At 35.0% G+C, this 20,464-nt stretch overlaps 5 protein-coding genes across 5 annotated transcripts; 1 reads left to right on the top strand and 4 right to left on the bottom strand.

Annotated features, from left to right (window-relative positions):
- Window positions 1-2,389: 2,389 nt before the first annotated feature.
- On the bottom strand, window positions 2,390-2,972 carry LOC119639297 (phenoloxidase-activating factor 3-like). Its single transcript, XM_038036595.1, has one exon. The coding sequence runs from the start codon at window positions 2,927-2,929 to the stop codon at window positions 2,390-2,392; it is 540 nt and encodes a 179-aa protein (XP_037892523.1). The 5' UTR covers window positions 2,930-2,972.
- A 74-nt stretch (window positions 2,973-3,046) lies between these two features.
- On the bottom strand, window positions 3,047-4,136 carry LOC119639298 (serine protease easter-like). The gene is made up of 3 exons (XM_038036596.1): window positions 4,079-4,136; window positions 3,777-3,962; window positions 3,047-3,270 (listed from the first exon to the last, which is right to left on the bottom strand). Exons 1-3 carry the CDS (start codon window positions 4,134-4,136, stop codon window positions 3,047-3,049), a joined length of 468 nt encoding a protein of 155 aa, XP_037892524.1.
- A 3,495-nt stretch (window positions 4,137-7,631) lies between these two features.
- Window positions 7,632-11,528, top strand: LOC119639354 (trissin). Its single transcript, XM_038036664.1, has 3 exons — window positions 7,632-7,671; window positions 10,967-11,060; window positions 11,140-11,528. Exons 1-3 carry the CDS (start codon window positions 7,632-7,634, stop codon window positions 11,360-11,362), a joined length of 357 nt encoding a protein of 118 aa, XP_037892592.1. The 3' UTR covers window positions 11,363-11,528.
- Window positions 7,660-10,695, bottom strand: LOC119639353 (CLIP domain-containing serine protease 2-like). The gene is made up of 4 exons (XM_038036663.1): window positions 10,513-10,695; window positions 10,210-10,395; window positions 8,389-8,587; window positions 7,660-8,312 (listed from the first exon to the last, which is right to left on the bottom strand). Exons 1-4 carry the CDS (start codon window positions 10,583-10,585, stop codon window positions 7,709-7,711), a joined length of 1,062 nt encoding a protein of 353 aa, XP_037892591.1. The 5' UTR covers window positions 10,586-10,695; the 3' UTR covers window positions 7,660-7,708.
- A 2,237-nt stretch (window positions 11,529-13,765) lies between the features above and the next one.
- Window positions 13,766-15,336, bottom strand: LOC119639147 (opsin Rh6). Its single transcript, XM_038036380.1, has 3 exons — window positions 14,466-15,336; window positions 14,131-14,411; window positions 13,766-14,012 (listed from the first exon to the last, which is right to left on the bottom strand). The coding sequence occupies exons 1-3, from the start codon at window positions 15,171-15,173 to the stop codon at window positions 13,892-13,894; spliced, it is 1,110 nt and encodes a 369-aa protein (XP_037892308.1). The 5' UTR covers window positions 15,174-15,336; the 3' UTR covers window positions 13,766-13,891.
- Window positions 15,337-20,464: the final 5,128 nt, after the last annotated feature.

Genomic DNA, 20,464 nt, shown 5'->3' on the forward strand with positions numbered 1-20,464 from the left:
AATAGTTTGTGGTTGGAGGCGTGAGAGCGACTCATTAGTTTTAAACCCAACAAAATTTCTCTGTTGTTAATCTAATCATTTCTGAAACTGATCCACTAGAATAATTGGTTTCATTGCATCTGCAGCGAATCACAAAGCCTAATGGTTGCTTGTTGCGGCGAGCAGGAGTGAGTCCCATTAAGGGGTAAAACTACGGTATCTTTTTCTTTAAAGGAACGTTCTCTGGAAACAACGTAAGATGTTTTCGATATATTAGTCTAAAGTTTTTTGTACCCTATACGATGTTATGTTAACTTCGTGCGGATGTAATATCAAGAGGTAGGTTAAAGTGGTTCTACTCTTTTTTATACCAGCCTAGTCAGAACCGCTTCCTCCATTAATCTAAGGTTGTCTAAACGTCTGTCTTACTAATATTCTCGTCCTCAACATGCAGTCCGCAATTTGTAAAATATTTTAATGAAATCGAGATATTTTGGCCCAAGGATGAACGGCATCACCGTTGCAAATGATTCATATCGGGGCAGGTTATCGAACGCTTCCCACATAGTGCCATCGTATTGGTATAGGATTTTTAATGGGAGGCCACTATAGTCATTTTTCTTGTTTATTAAAAGAAGATCCCCTTCTCTTAATATTCGACTTTTTTTCCAAATACTCGTGAATCATACAGAAATCAATATTTCTAAAAAATCCTGCGTTATTCTTTATATAAAGAAATGTACATTAAACGAATTTTTTTCAAGTTCAAATATGGACCAGTTATCCCGTGCGCTGCTGCGGAGGTTCTTAAATTGATAGTACTTTGCGAGGATGGCTCCCTTCAAATTAATATAAATTAATTTATTTCATATAAATGTCATTAGCTTTTAATCTAAAGATTTATAATCTAAAATTTATGCTCTGTACGACTAGTGGTATACGATATAATAAATACAAATCTATTTTAATGCATGTAATTTAATCAATGCGTTTAAGAATAAAGCATATACCGCACGTATCAAGGTGTACGGGTCATTTTTAATAGTGAGAAGAGAGCAAAATGAAAATTAGAAATGAGAAAAAAAGAAGAAGATATCAAAAATTATTATATTTTTGTTTGTATTTTGTTTTTTTAGAGAAGAGCGGGAGAGGGCACAGAGAAGAAGAAGAGAAAATTAGATAAGAAAAGAGTTTAACTGGACTTACCTGGTGCTATCCCAAGTATCAACCTGATAGATTAATTGGACATTAATGTTTTCTCGTTGGCAATAGTTTTCAAACCTTAACAGAACTAGAAGAGAACAGTACTAGGAAGACATAGAAGCGAGAGGACACTGTATTTGGTATCATTTGCCAGGAATCCTTTATAAAATAAGTATTCTCTGCTTCTTAAGGTTTTCTTAAACAAGTTCTACGTTCTTCTCGTTTTTTGGTATTTTTTCTTTTCGCTTTGCTAGATAATTGTTGATTCGAATTTTCTCTTTTAACAGGGAGATTATAATACGTGCGGTGAATTGTTTGTAATTACGTGGAATTACAGCAATAATGACGAGGTTGCTATTATTTATGCACATACTAATTTCATTAAATTTTTTAACTGACAATGATAGAAAAAGAAAAAACTTTATGAAAGTGAAGAGCTTTCGAAAGGTTTTCCAATCCAAAATTTTAAGGGGAATAATTTCCACTTACATCATGCTTCACCACACCGAGTAAATTCGATCCTAATTTTTGCGTTGGGTCGATCCATCTCGAGTTTATCGCGGCGATGTATCGCGCAGCGCGTCTGCGGTAAGGATAGATCACGAATTTTCGGTTATTATCGATAGTGAACTTAAAAATTACTACAACGTAAGGTTGCATTCTTAATGAAAATTGTTAAGTGAAACCACGTCTTAGAACTTTTTGCAATTTTCACATCAATCCTGTTTTCATCCAGTGATCCCATGAATGTTTCCTATGAATTGCAAATTTACCTAAATAGAATCTCGCATTGGCTGAAAAAATGTACTGTCAAAACAAATGATGGAAAATCTACGCGTATTACGTGCACACTAAGTAGAGGTTCTAGTCCTTGTTGACCAAAATCTAACATGGAAAAATCATATCAAAACCGAACGCCGCCAATTTGGCTCCACAAGCAAAAGACTGTTTCGGTTAACTCGTCCAGAATCTCAACCACACAAGTTGCATTTTATACAAATGCACCCCCTAACCTATTTCTTGTTACGGAATGCAACTGTGGGGAACAGTATCAAACTAAAATCATAATGCCTTGGCAAAATGCCTTTTGGAGATATCGAATGACACAAGATCTTCCATTTAGAAATTAATTTAGTTTTGTTCTTTAGACTCTTTTAATGAATTTTATAAATTTATTTGGTTTTTTTAAAGTTAGTTAAATAAAAACTCAATTCCAAACGATACGTTGTATCCAATCAATATATAGTTTGACTCTGGTGCAAATAGCTGGATTGTCTTTTGTTCCGCAAACGCGTTCACTGTGTGACACAATGCCGACTATGAGAAATTGACAGGGATACTCTGGATGGGTAACGAAAACGGGACCACCGCCATCTCCAGCGCAATTGCCAATGTCGTCAGTAGAAGGGATCACACACATATTTGTACGATTGTTAATACCTTCTTCATAGTCTTCCCGTGTGACTTTTTCAAAACATTTGTCGAAATCAAGGCGATTTAGTTGCACCCTATGTAAATGGGATGAAGGTTCTGATGGAGGATAACCCCAGCCGGCAGACAGAAATTGTTGGAAATCATTGTCATCTACTAGAGGTAGACAGGCAGGACGTACGTAATCGTTAAAGGTTGCCTCTTTTGCCAATTCAATCAAAGCAATATCATGGTAGCGCGTCCGTTTAGTAGCGCGATATTGAGGATGAGGTATAAAATTTTTGATTTCAATATCTTGCGGCAAAGCATCATCCATATTTGAAACATAATCAAGTTCTCCTAAACGCACCCAGTTAGGGCGCAAACTGTGGAATGAAAGGAAAGTAATTTGTTATGGGGAAACGTCAAATGAATCCATCGTCTGTTAAACTCACTAGTGGCTGAAGAAACAGGAAGCGGATGTTAAAACATATTTTTTGCTAATCAAAACACCACCGCAATAATTGCCAACCTTGCCTCTAACTTTGGGATGCACTAATGCCATAAAAGGAAATTCTTTGGGTTTCGCTTTTACTCGATCAACGATGTCAGGTGTGCGATTACATTCTTTTCTTAGTGGATTTTGTAGACTTGGCGAACTGCCATAGGATCTGCACTCTAACAAAAGCGTAAGAGACTATAAGTATACATTAAAAGTGAAGCAAAAATGTTTCATAAAAAATAGATGAGAGCTTTGCAAGCAAAAAATATGTTATGCAAGCCTGAATATGTTATGACAAAATTTCAAAAAATCTCAAGATATTTCAGTTTTCTGTTATCAATAACAGCAATAGAGCTGGCAAATAACAGCCGGTTATCAATAACCCTTCTGTGGCGTATTACCATTCTATTGTCGATAACAGCTGCAGTGCTGTTAATTAGCAGTCCTTTAATTGCTTTCTCTATCATACCTTTAGCTTAAAGAGTTTTATTTTATGTTCTCTCCTGTCGGTGGATGAAGTCTATACATATATACACATATAGCTTGCAACCACAAAAGTATAGCTTGGACAGACAATTCAGACAGACAAACAGGCATATGTTACTCATATTCATGAAAGATACTTACAAAAGATTTATATAGGAATGTTTTAGAATTCCAATAAAAGAATTAATTACTATACCTCTTTCAAAAGGAAAATCAACATATTTCGGTTTCGTGTTATCTTGTGATGACTTCCTACAGCATACGTGTGCACCAGGGCGATCCAAATTGCAGTATGGTTTCCTTTTGATTACATTGAAATAATCTCGGATAAGAGGACAATCGGCTATAGGTGTACATTCACTGTTAAGACCGCATTCATTAGCTTTGTGAGAAAACAACAACAACGTTACATTATATAATTAATGCCATTTGAGGGAGTAGAACATAAAACACTTTCTATTTCTGCGAAAGACTTTCTTTCTCGTTTCGCTTACGTACCATTTACGACCGCAACGGTCGTTACATATAGCATCAATGAACTAATGACTAATCTCATTGGTAATCCGATCGTCTAACACTATTGATAATTTGTTTTTTACTTGCCAACGTCTGTTTTGCAATTGGATCTTATGAATCCGGTTGAGAGATGAAACTAATTGATTGACTGAAACAATTGTTTGTATCGCATCTCCTATCTTTAGTTAAGTTAAGATTCTATCTTTGCATTTCTTATCTCTTAAATTTGTGATTTTTGATGGTGTGAGAGTAATTAATTAGTCTTAAAGCCAACAAAATTTATGTATTGTGTAAGCCGTTCGTATAAAACTGTTGATGATTTCTTTTTTAATTGCCAACGTTCGTCTTACACTAGGAACTTATTAATCCGGTGGAAAATTGAAGCTGATCGACGAAACAATTGTTTATATCGAATCTGTAGCATATCACAAAGATTAGGGCTTAGGGCTTGGTCGTCGCAAAAAAGGCAGTTTCATAAACGATTTTCCGCAAAAGGAAGGCGAGTTTTGTTTATGAAACTAATAAGAACATTACATACGTGCGCACTAACTTAATATACTATGTACTACTACAAGTGGTGTACCAAAAGTAAACGGCCAAGCAGGGAAAAATCAAAAATTGAAAATTTTATTGCTTATACTCTCACATATAATTGCTCAAGCTTAAGCGCATACTTCATGAACATGGATTCCATTATTACTTTGTTTGTACGGCTTTCTTGGCAATTAGCTGGAATTTTTCCATCATGCACGATTTTTGAAAGTTGTCAAATATATCATCAAGTTTACTCTATGGCGCATGTATTTTTTACACGATTCTTTTTGCATCGATTTCTATAGAATGCGTAAGCCGTGCAAAAAAAGATTTGATTGTATTTGAATGTACTCGGTCGCAAAAAAATCTAAATATTTTCACTTAACAAGCCCAAGTTCGGTAAGAGAAAATTACAAGAAAATATACAAGACTTGGTTAGAACAATAAATTCTCTCTCTCTCTTTGGATGGGGAATTATTTATATGATTTAATAAAAAATAGTATTGCATAAGACGGTTGTTGGAGCCCCATCTTCTTGAATTCTTGAGAATGTAGTTAGATTATATGATCTACAAGATTGTAAAATGCGAGTCTTTCAATACACTGATGACCTTCTAATAACATTCGTAGAGTCTTCGTTTCCAAAAGCAACTGAAAAGGAAATCCTTTTATAATGCATTTTCTAATCTCAAATTTATATCTTAATCCTGGCAAAACAACCACAAATTAGTTTGCAAGGGGATCCAAATAAATCTCTCTATAAAACAAATCGTTTATGCATCTGCATAGAATCCTAAACGACACCCTAACCATTCAGACACTCTAATGGCAGCTGCATGACGCGCCACTAATTTGCACTTGTTTTTTCTTCTCTTGGAAATTTATTTTCAAGGAATATCAATTAGTTGGAATGAAACTGGATTTGGGATTTCCCTAAAAATGTTGTGACGTTTAATTGTTTTTTTACCTAATTTTGAGCTTGAAATTGTATTTTTGTGCGGTCTAATTACGTTCTTAAATGCCATTCCCAGTCCTTCGTGCACTTACATTACTTTATTGTCTTGGGTTCTATTGAATTTCTCGGTTTATTTGTCTTACGTCGCTAGCTTAAAATCAAAAATAGGGGAAAATTATCATCGTTCACGTATTTGCAATATGTTCTCACCGTCCTTATAGTTGAGTTCCTTGATTATTCTTGCTGGACTTGTTTCTTCTACGTTATTCGCTTAAGTGTTCCATGTTGTCGCGGCCTACCTTAATGCCCACCTTATAATTTGCGGATCTAGTGTAAGACTAAAACGAATGGATAATTTCGATTCTTATTGCGTCAGTTATGTACTGTCAATCCGCCCTTTGGTGAATTTTACGTTATTGTAAAACTTTTTTTTGAAATAATGTTCGCAACAATGTACTGCGACTTTTACGATAGCCTTAGTTTTATTTGCAATTTTTAGGAAATTTGTTTACAAATTATTTTCAGGAATATAAATTTGCAACGCTTTAATTCGCTTTGTTATTACGACTCAACTCACTTGACTCAATCAAACTTGCCTTCTACAAAGACGCCGCTTGCGTACCCATTTACAAGCAAGTTATCGTTATCTACACTCGAGGCGACATCTGTGTGATAAGACCTTTTTCCGCCAAATTTCTGCTAATTGTTGTCAATCTTGCCGTGAGTCGCAGGTAAAGCGTCATGATTGTGTCTTTAGCTTTTCCTCTCATTTGTGTTAAAAGATATTTGGAAATAATTTGCACCATGGCGAGGGATATCTCTGAAGTTTGCATTACAAGAGAATCAGCTAAACACCTACTTTTCAGATATCGTAATATATTGATGAGGTTTCTGCAGGCTATACAGATTATAAGTTAACGTCTTCGATGCTTCTAATGTATGCAATGATACTCATCTTGGGGAATGTGCGTTTCTCCTAACTGTCGATAATCTTTTGCTATCGTTTGCTTTTCATTTCTATAATTAACACTAATTCAATATTAAATTTTTTTGTTTTCTCATTTATTGTAGATAAGCTTATTGTACATTTATCTTAAAGCGAACTTATTTCAATCAAAGTACGTTACGCTATTAATACACAGGAGAAATAGGCCGCCCTCAGTCCATTAAAAAAAAAAAAATAATAATAATAATAATAAAGAAATTTAACGACGTCAGCGTGGATATGATTAATGCAAGAAATTTCCTGAAGTCCACGGCTGACCAATTTTAGCATTTCTTGCAGAAAACTTTACTTACTGATTATAATCTTAACTAAGTGGGAGCGATCATGGCTGGGTTAACCAAGTGTCACGTTTTCGCTCATTTCCAAATTTTAAAGATTCAATAGTAATTGCACACATGTTCTCGGCAAGGTCCGTTTCACCTGCTCGAGACATTTAAACACAAAGCATATTTATAACAATCTATGATAAATAAAACAAAAAGAAGAAAGAAATTCTTTTTTATGCATAAGGATGATGATAGAACTCGCACTGCACTCACACTCACAAATGCGGAAAAGCTGTGACCACCAGTTGACCACTTGTGTTGTGTAATCTAGTGAAACACTAACTCTTTGAAAAGAACATCTTGCTGATGTTCGCAATACGTAACGCATTTAAAATTCTATTCAAGTGTTTAATGATTTTTTTTGTATGTATGACAAGTACATGCATAAATATATATTTTTTAGAAGAAAACTTTTCCTTTCAATTTACATATTAATGTCAATTTTCCTATGCTTCAATAATTCCTCTGAATCGCATCTCTCTCTCTCTCTCTCTCTCTCTGTTACAGTTTACTTTCAGGCCAAGATGATATAAAAGGCAAAGTAAGCAAACCGTATGACCCTTTGTATTAAAAGCTTTCCAAAGATACAGAAGCAAGTCGCACTCTTCATTTGGACGAAATTTCAAATTAAAACAAAGAAAATTTACCGATAAAGTGTTCAATTTATATATATATATATATTTATATATATATATATTGTATTCAGTTCCGAAAATGCATTTCAATGTGCACACACATGTGATATTATTTACATGTAAGTTATTTATTAGAAACTTGTTTTGCTTTTTCATTCAATCCCAAATGATACGCTCTATCCAATCGATATATAATTTGACTCGGGTGTAAACAGATGGAATGCCTTGATTGCCGCAACCACCTTCACCGAATGACGTAATCCCCACTACGAGGAATTCGCAAGGAAACTCGGGATGATTAACAAAAAGTGCGCCACCAGAGTCACCTAAGCAAGTGCCATTATTTCCGCTAAAAGATGTCGCACAAATTTGCGTTCGATTATTAACACCTTTTTCCAATTCTTCGTTGCGCTCGATTATTTCAAAGCATTTGTCATCGTCGTAACGATCTAGTTTCACTTTAAGTAAATGAGATGAATACTCAAGCGAAGTATCACTAATGAGACCCCAGCCGGCGGCCAGAAATTCTTGAAAATCATTTCCATCAACCAGAGGTAGACAGGCTGGGCTTACGTAATCGTTAAAGCTAGCTTCTTGGGCCAGTTCAACCAAAGCAATATCATTATATTTAGTTTGTATATCGGTGGTGTAATATTGATGATGAGGTATAAAATTTTCGATTTTAAAGTCTTGCGGTGAAGCGTCATCTGTATCAGTGCTGTAATCTAATTCTCCTAAGCGCACCCAATTCGGTGGAGTACTTGGCAATGAAAAAGAAAGAAAACAGATTTGTCGTATAAACACGTTGAACAAATACACGGTATGGTATTACTTACCTGGTCTCGTAGAAACAGTGAGCGGCTGTTAAAACATATTTATTGCTAATCAAAGTACCGCCGCAAAGCTGAGTAAATTTATCTTCATTTTTATAGTATAGTAAAGCCATAAAAGGAAACTCTTTTGGTTTCGCTTTAAGGCCGCCAACTATGAGAGGTACACTGCATTTTCTTGGTAGACTACGATAGGATCTGCACTCTAAGGAAAACGGAAGAGATTATAAATTTAAATCGAAAGTGAAGCAATTATCGAGAACACATAAGAGAATTAATTGCAAGCAAAACATGCTATGTAAGCGGGAAAATCATATGACATAGTATTATGTTAATATAGGTTATATATAGTCAATCCATCGTACAGCAATACAATATATCCCAAATAGACTCAAGTATGAACACCTTAACCAAGCAAGGCAGACTTTTTGATACCCTATATTGCTTTTACTAATATATTCGTTTATTTATTTTTGCGATAAGAAACCATACTTTCCATGAAGACCCTCGTATTGGAGAATGCCCAAAAATCCAAGTAGCATGATTCAAATTAAGCAAACTTAGTTCACTTGTCTGAGCTTTTGTTATACTTCAGTTGTTTTCGTCACAAAAACTACAAGTTAGACTTTATCAGCATAAAAGAGCATCGTTAACATGGGAGCCCTTATATAGGCGGAGGTCTAAAACATAGACCGAGGTGATCCTAATTCTCTACGGTTCATTTTTACGTTGCTCTATTATTATGAGCGAATTTTCATCGTAAGAGATTAAGATAAGAGTTAAATACTTCATGGCAAATCTTCTCCAAAGCATAGACTCACTTAACCCAAACTTGTTGCAGTAATGTTTCACATCAAAGTAATGTTCCGAATCGACTTTCATCATAAAATATATAAAATTGAACCGGTAAGCTTAAGTTTTTCTTCTCAATTACGAACGAAATGCTATCAAGAAATATTGGAAACTAAGTCGTTTCGGCCCTGTAAAGACCTCCTTCGATCTAAAACTTCGGCATGAACTTAGGATGACGAAATACTCAGCGAAGCGTGTCGCGAAATTTAATACTTTTTCGTTCAAGGACTTATCAACAAAGAAAAGAAAAACATTATAAGGAGAATGCTCGAAAGGTAGTCCGATTCCAACCAGTTTTCAATAGCGTCCCTCCTCGGATTAAACAAAATTTTATCAAAATATTTCGAAAATTTACGACTTGAAGGTTAAACATAAGAATATATGGGCCGATAGCAGATAGATGGACGGACGTAGAAGCTTAGATCTATATCTAGAAAGGGATTCTGAATCGATTGGCGTAACTCCAGTTCTTCTGGATGTTACATACGTGCACAGAAACTTACAAACTACCCAATTTAGTCTGTACGACAAAGGGTGTAAGGCAGCATAGTGCACAATCATAAGGAAGGAGCTGAGGTAAAGATTTGACAATGAACTCCTACCCATTAAAAAGAAATTATCTAATGCCTAGATTTTCTCATTAGAGAGAAAATATCTAAAAATTTACTCTAGCAAGCTATTGAAATGTCCCCCGAAAATATATGGTTTGTATGGTTTGTAGTAGCACCGGAGATATGTGGGCTTCCGCAGATTGTGGATGAACCACTGGGCATATTAAGCATGAGAATTGAAAATTCAAGTATTGAATTCGCACACGAATGAACAGACGGATATGCATTGCGTTACTCATGCTTTGCAAAGATATTTGAGAAAGATGAAGAGCTGCTATGTTTTTTGCAAGCGTTTACCAATCCTCTCTCTCACTTATTGCGAGAAATAAATTTAGAATTTCAATAAACAAATTAATTACTATACCTCTTACAATGCGCAAATCATAATCTTTCGCCTGCGTATAATTTTGTGGCGGTTTCAGGCAGCATACGTTTGTACCATCGCGATCCAAATTGCAATATGGTTTCCTCTTGATTAAACTGAAACTGTCCCGGATGAAGGGACAATCGACTATAGGTACACACTCAGTGTTAAGAGCACATTCATTAGCTTTGTGAGAAAAGAACATCAACAACATTAACAACATTATGTTATATAATTCATTGCACAACATAAAACACTTTCCATTTTTGCGAAAGATTTTCTCTTCCCATTTCACATACGTACCGCTTACCATCGCAATGGTCATTACATACAGCGACCATGAGCTTAAAACTAATTTCATTACTAATCCGATCATCTAAAGCTATCGATAAATTTGACTTTTTGCTGCCAGCGTACGTTTTGTATTTAAAACTTATTCATCGGACGAGAGAAGTGAAACTAACTGATTGACTAAAACAATTACTTATATTAAATCTTTAGTTTAGCATTTAATTAAGTTAAGCTTCAGATTTTTCTTTTTGCATTGCTTATCTCTTAAGCAATTTGTAAAGAGGTGTGTGAGAGTAATTAATGGATTTTGTATGTGTCGAAAATAGACTCAACAAAATTTTTCTGTTAATATTCGTAAAACTGAAGACGCGTATCAGGCACCGGCTTTATTTTATATTATTTTATATTAAAATTGAATTCTTTCTCGGTTCGATTTTTCATGTTTATACTCTTTCTTACTTTACAGGTATATTTTTCATGCAAATATTCAACTCTTTGTCTATACCATGCGATTCATGCGGCAATGAATGTGCCAATGCCTGTGGCACTAAACATTTTCGGTACGCTTTGCATTGCATTGCATTGATGTATCCATAAATCTCTCATGTTTTTTATTTTTTTTTTTTTCTTTGCTTGCAGAACCTGTTGTTTTAACTATTTACGCAAACGTAGCGATCCTGAACTATTCACCAATAAGCGTCTTATTGATGTTATGATGTTGCAAGGACGTGCTATGTATACCGAAAACGAATTGAGTAACAATCGTAGGCACGCATATCTTCAACAGCCAAGAATGTTTGATGTGGGGCCGCGGCACAATGGCACCGTAATCGATGTTGATCTAAAGACATACTATGACTAAATGTGAACACAATAAGAACAACAACATTGACAGCAGCAATAATAAAGATCGGAAAGTTCATTGATTTTGAAAAATGCGCATAATTAATGTTGAAGAAAAGCCGCGCTTGCAGCTCAATTTTTTTTTTTATTTAATTCTAATAAAAGGACTGGAATTTTGTACAAATTCATATTAGAAAAAAAAAAAAAGAAAACAAAAAAACAAAAAAACAATTCTATGATATGTATGTTATGTTTGTATGTATGTTTGAGAAATTACATTTTTACTTAAGAGAATATAAGATTAGAAAGTGTTTTATTTATATGAGAAGACACAAGAAGTAAGATATAATTATACAAATAAATATAATATTATAGTCGGGCAAGGCCGAACATTAGATAAACTACATCACTTTGCCTCATACAGCTATTCACTTGTTTGATTATAAGCCAACAAAAATCACACATTGTCTTCATCATATGTGGTTTCATTGAGGATACCCGGAACATGGCATGACACTATCCATTGGATTGCTCCGAACCATTATCAGCATTGTGGTCGGTTCTCAGCTCAAAGTAACGTCAATGCACTGGATTTCAACAAAATATATAAAAAATTGTGTCTCCCAAGTTGAACAAATCGGACGGACAGACAAGCTTAGATCATTTCAAAAAATAGTTCCGATTAGTACATTCATTGATTGGTACAGAATTTGTGGCAAGGGTTTAACGTGGGTTCCTGCCTGTAAGGCTTAACCCCACGGTGGCCCAAACCACTTTTTAAGCGTACTACGCCCCCTGGCGAGTTAGACAATCCCCACAGAGTAGGGGCCTAAACAGCACCAGAGTCCAGATCATTTTATTGTGTATGGAACAATAAACCCCACTCTGGTGAATGGCGAGGGCCTAGCTGCACTCATTGTTCCATTTTAGCTAGGAACTCGCCAACCACAACCACCACGAGTACTCCCCGAAGGGCCGCACCCAGTAGTCAGGACTCACCAATTGATCAACTGACTGCTTCCGCCATAAGGCTTCCACTGTACTTGTTGATCAATTACCACCTTTACCCGCAGGCATTCATGACATGTGTTCAAAAGTAAAAATAGGTAAAAGGGGAGAACTTATTCGTCATACCCCTTTTCCATTCTTGCATGTATTAATTAATTTACCAGACATTTTCTTTCATTCGGCCAAAGGGAAAGCCGTCCATCAATTCCTTTTTGCATGTATTAATTCATTTACCAGACATTTTCTTTTACATTGATTGGTACAATAAAAGGTGGGTCCATTTTTGAGAGGGGGTTTTTTGCTTCTTTTTAGTCTTTGCAGGCTACCGGTGATGAGTAAAAAATGTTCGCCAACAGCTGAATATAATTTTGTTATACACCATTCAATTAATTGCAAATTGTACGAAAAGACAATTGGGGGCGGGTGACCAGTTCGGCTCCGGCTGTGTCTCCCATTTGTGTAATGGGTGGACGAGCGGAAAGAAATGAGAAATGAGAAGAAAGAATTAGAAAGGTATCCAGAATCTAGTGAATGTCACGGTACAGTTAGTGCTCATTATAATTATGACCAAAGTTAACTCTACTATATTGCTACGTGAATCCGCAAACAAGGATTTGCTAAATGCGATTTTTACCTTCTCGGCTACTCATGAGAATTACCGATTATTCGAACATAATTACATGACGCATGGGCATTACATGGGTTTTTGAAAATCTTAACTCATCATTTTTACGATATCTTGAAAATAGTATTCTCTAGGGAAAGGCATAAAATGGTTTCGCTGGATTCGTTGATCTAAACATTTTTTATTAATAAAAGATAAACTTGACCTTCTGCATTCGAACACTTTCCAATCACATAAAATTCAGTATTTCTGAAAAAATTCCCAGTTCTTTTCTGGATATAGGAACGTAGGCTAAACGAATTTCGTTGTTTTTTCTTTTTTCTATGCAAATTTCCACTACGTGCGTAGAGTAATCTTTCGTACGTACCTTGAGCTTTGGTGTTGCCATTTTTAAATATTTTTTCAAACCAATTCTTTTTTTTTTATGCTTAAATTTAAGTCTATTATTATTCATCTCATCTTGCCTTCCATCCGCGAAAAAGGCGTGACGAACCTGCTTCCTTTTGTAGACAGTTACAACGGTTTTAGCGATTGATTGCCCTTTTTGTAAATGAATTTGTTTAAATTTTTGATTTTATATCAATTGCTTTTATTTTTTTCTTAATTTTTTTTTTCTTCAGATCACATCCTTCCTGTTTGAAGGCAATATTTCCTTTTTGCAAGATTTCTCTTTCCCTTCTTCATATGACAATAATTATTATTATTGTGTGAAGTCTTTTTCTTTCTTTTTTTTTTTTTTTTTTTTTTTTTGAAATGCTTTCTTTTTTTTTGTAATTTTTTTTTTTTTTGTAATACATTTTATTGAATTCACATATATATCTAAGAATAGTTCCGTAGTCATAGCTGAAGTCTTAGCCATTTATCACATCACGTTAAATGAAAATACATCGTTTCGAAATAATGTTTATGAAGTATTTACGCCGCTGATTCACTAATTTCACCGGTAGCTACAGTCTTGACGTCTGAGTGCGAATCGTCTTTGCCGCAGGCCAAGCAGGGCATCTTTTCTCTTAAGACCTGTTTATATTTGGGATGACTGCGAACGTGAAAAGCATTATATCAATAATAATAATTAATCATCGGTGCTTATTGATGTCTGTGTGTGTGTGTGTGTGTGTGTGTGTGTGTGTGTGCGTTCGAAAGTGTGCTCTTACCTTAGACCATAGACAATAGGATTGCAGACAGAGTTGGCTTTAGCAAATATCGAACCGCAAATTGTGCTTAACGGTGATAAGTGCATTGATTCGAATATACCGGCCCAGTTAATAATGCCATATGGTGTCCAGGCGAGGAACCATAACGATATAGTTACTAAAGCTACCTTAGCCAATTTGATTTCAACTGATTTGCCTTTATCGGCTTCACTGTTGCGTAGCGAAGCAACATTCATTTTCTTGGCTTGATCACGCATCGCTTGCTCATGAACTCGGACAGCCTAGATTATTAATGCTTTCATCATTTTCATAATAAATATAAATATTTGGCATACCTTTAAAATGTGCCAATATGAGAACATGATGGTCAGCAATGGCGTGAAGTACACCCAAACTGTATACACAATTATATAGGAACGATTCCACCAATCCTTGGCAAAATAATCTGTACCGCATGCAGTCATATTACCTTCGGGTACATAACGATTCCAGCCAAATAAGGGGAATAAACCCCAGGCTAGGCAAGTAGCCCAAACAAACAGCAAACGGAATACGGCCGCCGAAATAGTTAACGGTTTCCTTGACATGCCCTTAACAATAACACAATAACGATCGTAAGCGATTAAAGTCATCGACCAAATCGAAACGCAACCGAACAAGGAGCCACATAGGCCGTACAATTCACACCAAAATGGACCCATAATCCAAGTACCATAGATACCGTTCAATACCACAGGCGGGAACATGGTGAACATCATCATGAAGTCGGAGAATGCCAAATTCACTACGAACATATTGGAAGGAGTGCGCAACGATTTCGACGAAGTGAATATGTACATAACGATAAAATTTCCCGTTAACGACATAATACCTAAAACAGTGATAATGAAACCGATAATACCGAACCATAGAGGTTCCATAGGTGGCCATTTATACCAATATGGATCCACCATATGCATTATATCAGATGGTACACTCTCGGCCAAGCTAACATTTCGGCCACCGCGTAAATATTCTACCACAGCCACTTTTAATGAGTCCATCTTTTTCACTTAAATCAAGTCTTAGATAAAATTAATTAAATGTAGCTTTGCTTTGTAGATTTTATTTAGGGTACATGTGAGCACATCTACACTATCCCGGTGTATAGATCAATTCATTGTTTATTATTAGCTTTATTTTTCATATATATATATACATATATATATATATACATATATATATTATATTATTATTTATTTATTTATTTTTTTTTGTATTTTCCTTATTTCGTTAGTATTCCTTGCGAGTTGATGCGCAAATTCAACACATTGTCGAACGACAATGTTCTTGCTTGACTGCTCGTATTCCTTTTTATATACCGGCGATGTGCTTGCGCGGCCATTGCCGTTAGTCAAATTAATTCCTTTAAATCCAATTAACAAACAATTAAATTTGAATGGTTTTCAAATTGTTTTATGTCTTTATTGTTCACCTAATACACAAGTAAAAAGTGTCTTGGATTAGCTTTAGTTCTTACTTGCAAGAGTGTACGGTGTTCTTATTGTTATTGTATATATTCTAATGTGCTCGATGTGGCTTGTCTTTTTCGACCAAAGTCAAGGCCAAATTAAGAGAAAATCAATAAGATTTTCAAGTTCTTTAATTGCTTTTAAAGTGAACCAAGTTTTTTTTTTTTAGAACAATAACTAAAAAAACTACAATTGATTTGGACGAAGAATTAATAAGACGACACTTACAGGTCAATAAGCCCTCTACTCTCTGCAGGTATAGGAAAAATAATAATCAATCTCAAAAGCTCCATATAAGCAAAATCTCAGATGTACATATAATAATATTGTAATGTATTTGGTTGATTAAGCCTATGTTAGTTGACCGGTTGAGGACAATCTTATATCGATATTTTAATCAACGAATCGAATTTCAAGCTGGTGGTATTAAAATGCATTTATTATTTGCTTTATAGGCAGGTTCGACTCTCGGTCATCAATGGTGAGCACACCGATCCTTATATTTTCAGTTTCCAAAAGCATTAAAGCTCCAATTGCCGACAGAGGATGAATAACTTTATGACTGCAACTTTGCTTTTGTTAGAAGTATTAGGTTGCCCGGGAAGCCATCTGCTTTTTCTCTTTAATTATATTATTTTTACAAACAACTTGAAACTTAAGCCGCATTCTCATTATAGATCTTGGGACCTGGTATAGCAAGGGGTGTTGGAAAGACCATTGCTTCTACGGTGTTCTAAAAGCGAAGAACGCCCTTAAAGAACGACGTCTCCTGTAAAGGGGTACCGGTATTTGGGCGAGCGGATGGGAATGCTCAGACAGCCGAGTTCCAAGTTTACCCTTGGCGAAGACTTAATGTTGAATTAGTCAGAAATAAAAATTCCTATTAACCACTGGTTTATACAAAGCTTTAATTATCTCCGGTGATGTATAAAACCCTCCCGCATTTTGGTCCCACAAGTATATTTCCGATTACTAAAGCTCTCGCATGAATTTTAAATTTAGCGTAAATTTCTTTGCAAGTTAGATGATGAGATTATGGGACTATGAAATCAGATAGTTCGAAGAGACAATAGTCAACTTCAGGTCACAATTTGATCACTCACACACACTCCTTTGATACCGAAGTTTTAATATAAGTGAACAAAAGATTTATGTTAGTGCCTATGTAAGTTACCCACCTATCTGAAGATAAAGTCTCGAAAACGATATTTAACTAAAAATATATTTTGTGTAAGAAAGATAATAAACAAATTGAATGCAGGTTGAGAAGGATCATATAAGCACAAATACCATTGTTAATCTCATTTATACGGACATATAACAAATCAACACAAGATAGGTGTAAGGCTATCCGAAAAGGCAAGCTTTGACTAGGACCTAATGTCAATAAAGTTAAAAAAAAAAAAAAAAAACGGTTCAATTGGTTTCTTCTTCTTACAAAATGCAAAACTCATTTCAAAGACAAAATATGTTTGCATTAAATAGTCAATAAACAAATTATTTGCTCTCCTTAAGGTTGAGCACGAATCTTCGTAATTGATTTCATTGCAATTTCAAATTCAAGTCATCCTTTCGTGTCAGCAAAAGACAATCCTTAGAGGTAATTATTGCCTTAATGAAATTTATTTTGTCATTTACTCAAAACGATTGTTGGAAAGTGAAAATATCGCACTAGGGTGGGACGAGCAAAGGGAGTAGGGTTTGTAAGTAAACATTCAACTTGATAATAGAGACATCAGCATACAGCGGTAAAGGCCACCGCTGATAGATTGTTCCTAAGGAGCAAGGCGAGTACGGTTCAAAAACGGTGAACGGTGGGGTAGTGTGTTGTGCGGTACACACAGGTAACTCCAGGACGAGTGGATGAGGCAAATCTCTTTTATCTCCGTCGAAAACTTTGCTTGTACATAAGCGCAACGCAGTCCCCACTATGCCGATGCTCAAGGGCATCGAGAGTTCTGGACACACTTTCGTCGCCCGTGAGCACCCAATCGAGAGCCTCCAAGCGAAGTTTTACAGCTCCCGCCCACACATGCGAATTATACTCTAATTTTCTGATTCTACTCAATTTCTACTCAGCTACCTATGGTCAATTTTTACCCGCCCCAAAAGTAGATTACCTACTTCACTACTTTAAGGTGTATTTAATTATCAGGTATGCGTAATCTTTTCCCGACATATGACAAAGCGTTACGGAGATAATTTGACGAAATTTACTTTTATGTAAAAATGTTTATTTTTATTTCGCTTTTTATGGTTAATCTTAATTAGAAAAAGACTAAAAAAAATTATTTTTTAATTTTCTTTATTTATTTTTGGTCATGAGCAATTTATGTTTTATGATCGCAAGAAGATTTATTTTCTCCTTCAGATCATGTTTTTATTTTTTACTTCATTATACCAATTCTTCTTTTTTTGTTGTTTTTCCTCTAAAATTAATGTTTTCCTATTCATTTGTTCATGTTACCGTTTATTGCTTGAAATTTTTGATGTTCATTCATACTTATAAACAACAATCATATATTGAGTTTATAGAAAAATGAGTTGCAATTATAATGATTGACAGCAACTGTTAAGGATTGCTTTGTTTCTTTCCCACTTAATTATTTTGAATTAATAGCGAAGCGTAAGATACGATATTAAATAAATGTTTATATCTCTTAATATTATTTTCAAGTATAAGTATATTGTTCTTCAAAACATATTTAATTGCTTAGAATATATCTTGAGTGGAGAATGAAGGAGTAGCCCGATAGTATATATTGATTTATGTATTTTTCTGCTCGAGAAGCGGCATAGGAAAATAAGAAAGAAAGTGGCCGTCCGATGTTTACCTCTCCAGCTTATTGTAGTTTACTAGAAACTTGCAAAATGGGCAAAATGGAAAGAGAAGAAATTCAAGGACGGCCTAGTCAACTGGGGAAAACCAATTAACTTTATTATGCTTTGTACGTTAATTAGGCTTTCGGGAGGTTACTATTTTTCAAATGAAATATTTCAATTTCGTGCACTCGAACAAATACATTCCGTGCTTGGTGGACATTGAAAAAATAGCAAGAATTACGTTTTCAGGTTTCCATGCCGTCAATAAGAATCAAGGGTTTCTAAGAACATGGTGCGTATCGTTTAGGGCCCGCCAAAGTAATGATAAAAAGGAGAATATTAACTGGCACGAGTACGGTTCTATCCTACGATCTCCGAAATTTGATCAAAAACTTTATTTACTTACTTTACTCATTTCGTTATATAAACTGCGAAAAATCCACTATAAAGAGAGTTTCTTTAAAAATCTTTCTAGGGCGAATTCTTACGAAGAACCATGGTCTCAGCTGAGCTTCACGACGTTTTCTTCTTTGATAAGACCGTAACCAACGTTGATATGTTTGCTTTACGCTCCGCCGTGAACCCCAAGCAGCTTGACAGAGGCATTTAATAAACTCTTCGAACGTATATTCGTTCAGCGATTTCGTGGAATGTCTTTCTTCATCATCTTAATCAAATCAGAAAGTGGGCTCCCGTAATAGAGAAATGTTTACAGTCGTCTTTAGCGTAACATAAATAAACTAATTAAACCCTATCGCTCTATATCATTGAAAGTCCACTTTAAAAATTTGGCATTTTTCTGAGAGTTATTAGAGAAAAAAGGAAAGAAAGAGAGAGGGAGAGAGATGTGGTCTTTAGATAAAAAAATGAAAGAAGAATGTTGAGCTGGTAAGTCTTTCATTTTAAGACCGAACTTAAAACCTACAAGAAACTCTTATTATTATTATTATTGTTGTTGTTGTAGATTATTTTATATACATTGTCTAGGTTAAGGTTCTTTTTTTTTTTTAGTGTCAACCATGAAATATTTTATAAAAACCCACATATAAATGCGATTACTAAAGATCAATGACATACATTGCTCATGTATATATAAGCGTAACAACATGCTTGTATAGACTATGGTTATGGAAATGGTGTTGTAATTATGAGCAAGATGTAGGTTTTGAGCTACTAAGCTTTCGTGAAATCAAAGTCAAGTATTTCTAGCATGCTTTTGAAGTAGATTTCCAAAAAAACGAAATATCAGAATAATTATTCATTATTATGATGACTCTTAAATACGTTCCTTAAAGTAACATGTAAAACATAGAATTGAAGATATTTTCGTGAAAATTATGATGTATGATAAGCAATATTAACGTTCAATTTGCTGATCCGTGCAAAAAATCATCATGGATCACACGACAATTTTTCAAGTGCAATTGGAAGCCGATAAAGGCTATATACCGCTCTTTGCCTTACTACATTGTACGAACATAAAGCGTAAAGTATTTGTTATGTGAATGATATGCGGACAGAGGTATAATCAATTTCACATCGCAGACAATAAAAAAAAAGACTACAACTACACTTAACATAGACACACTCCAGTGCGCATATATATATATATATATATATATATATAGTGCAGTTCTTTGCTTGTGGGTACGTGTTCAAGTTTATATGCTGTATGGCAAGCCATTTAAATGACTGCACGTATATATGCTTGTAGGTTTTCAATGCATTCGCAATGCAATGCAATGCAATGTAATGTAAGTCTAGCCAGTGATGATGGCTTTTTTCGAAATGACACATGTTCTTCTTCTTGTTCTTCGTTAACTTTACATTAACGCGACATGCATGTAACGTACGTAAGGCGAAGACGAGAAGAGCAAATAAGCTATTGGCTGACAATTGCGAGCTAAAGCATGAAAACAAAGAAACATTTGTCGCTTAATTAAATTCATTATAAGGAACTATAAAAAAAAATTTCTTAAAAAGCAATTGTCGCCATCGCC

Source organism: Glossina fuscipes, unplaced genomic scaffold (genome assembly GCF_014805625.2).
Source record: "Glossina fuscipes isolate IAEA_lab_2018 unplaced genomic scaffold, Yale_Gfus_2 112, whole genome shotgun sequence".
Classification (NCBI taxonomy): domain Eukaryota; kingdom Metazoa; phylum Arthropoda; class Insecta; order Diptera; family Glossinidae; genus Glossina; species Glossina fuscipes.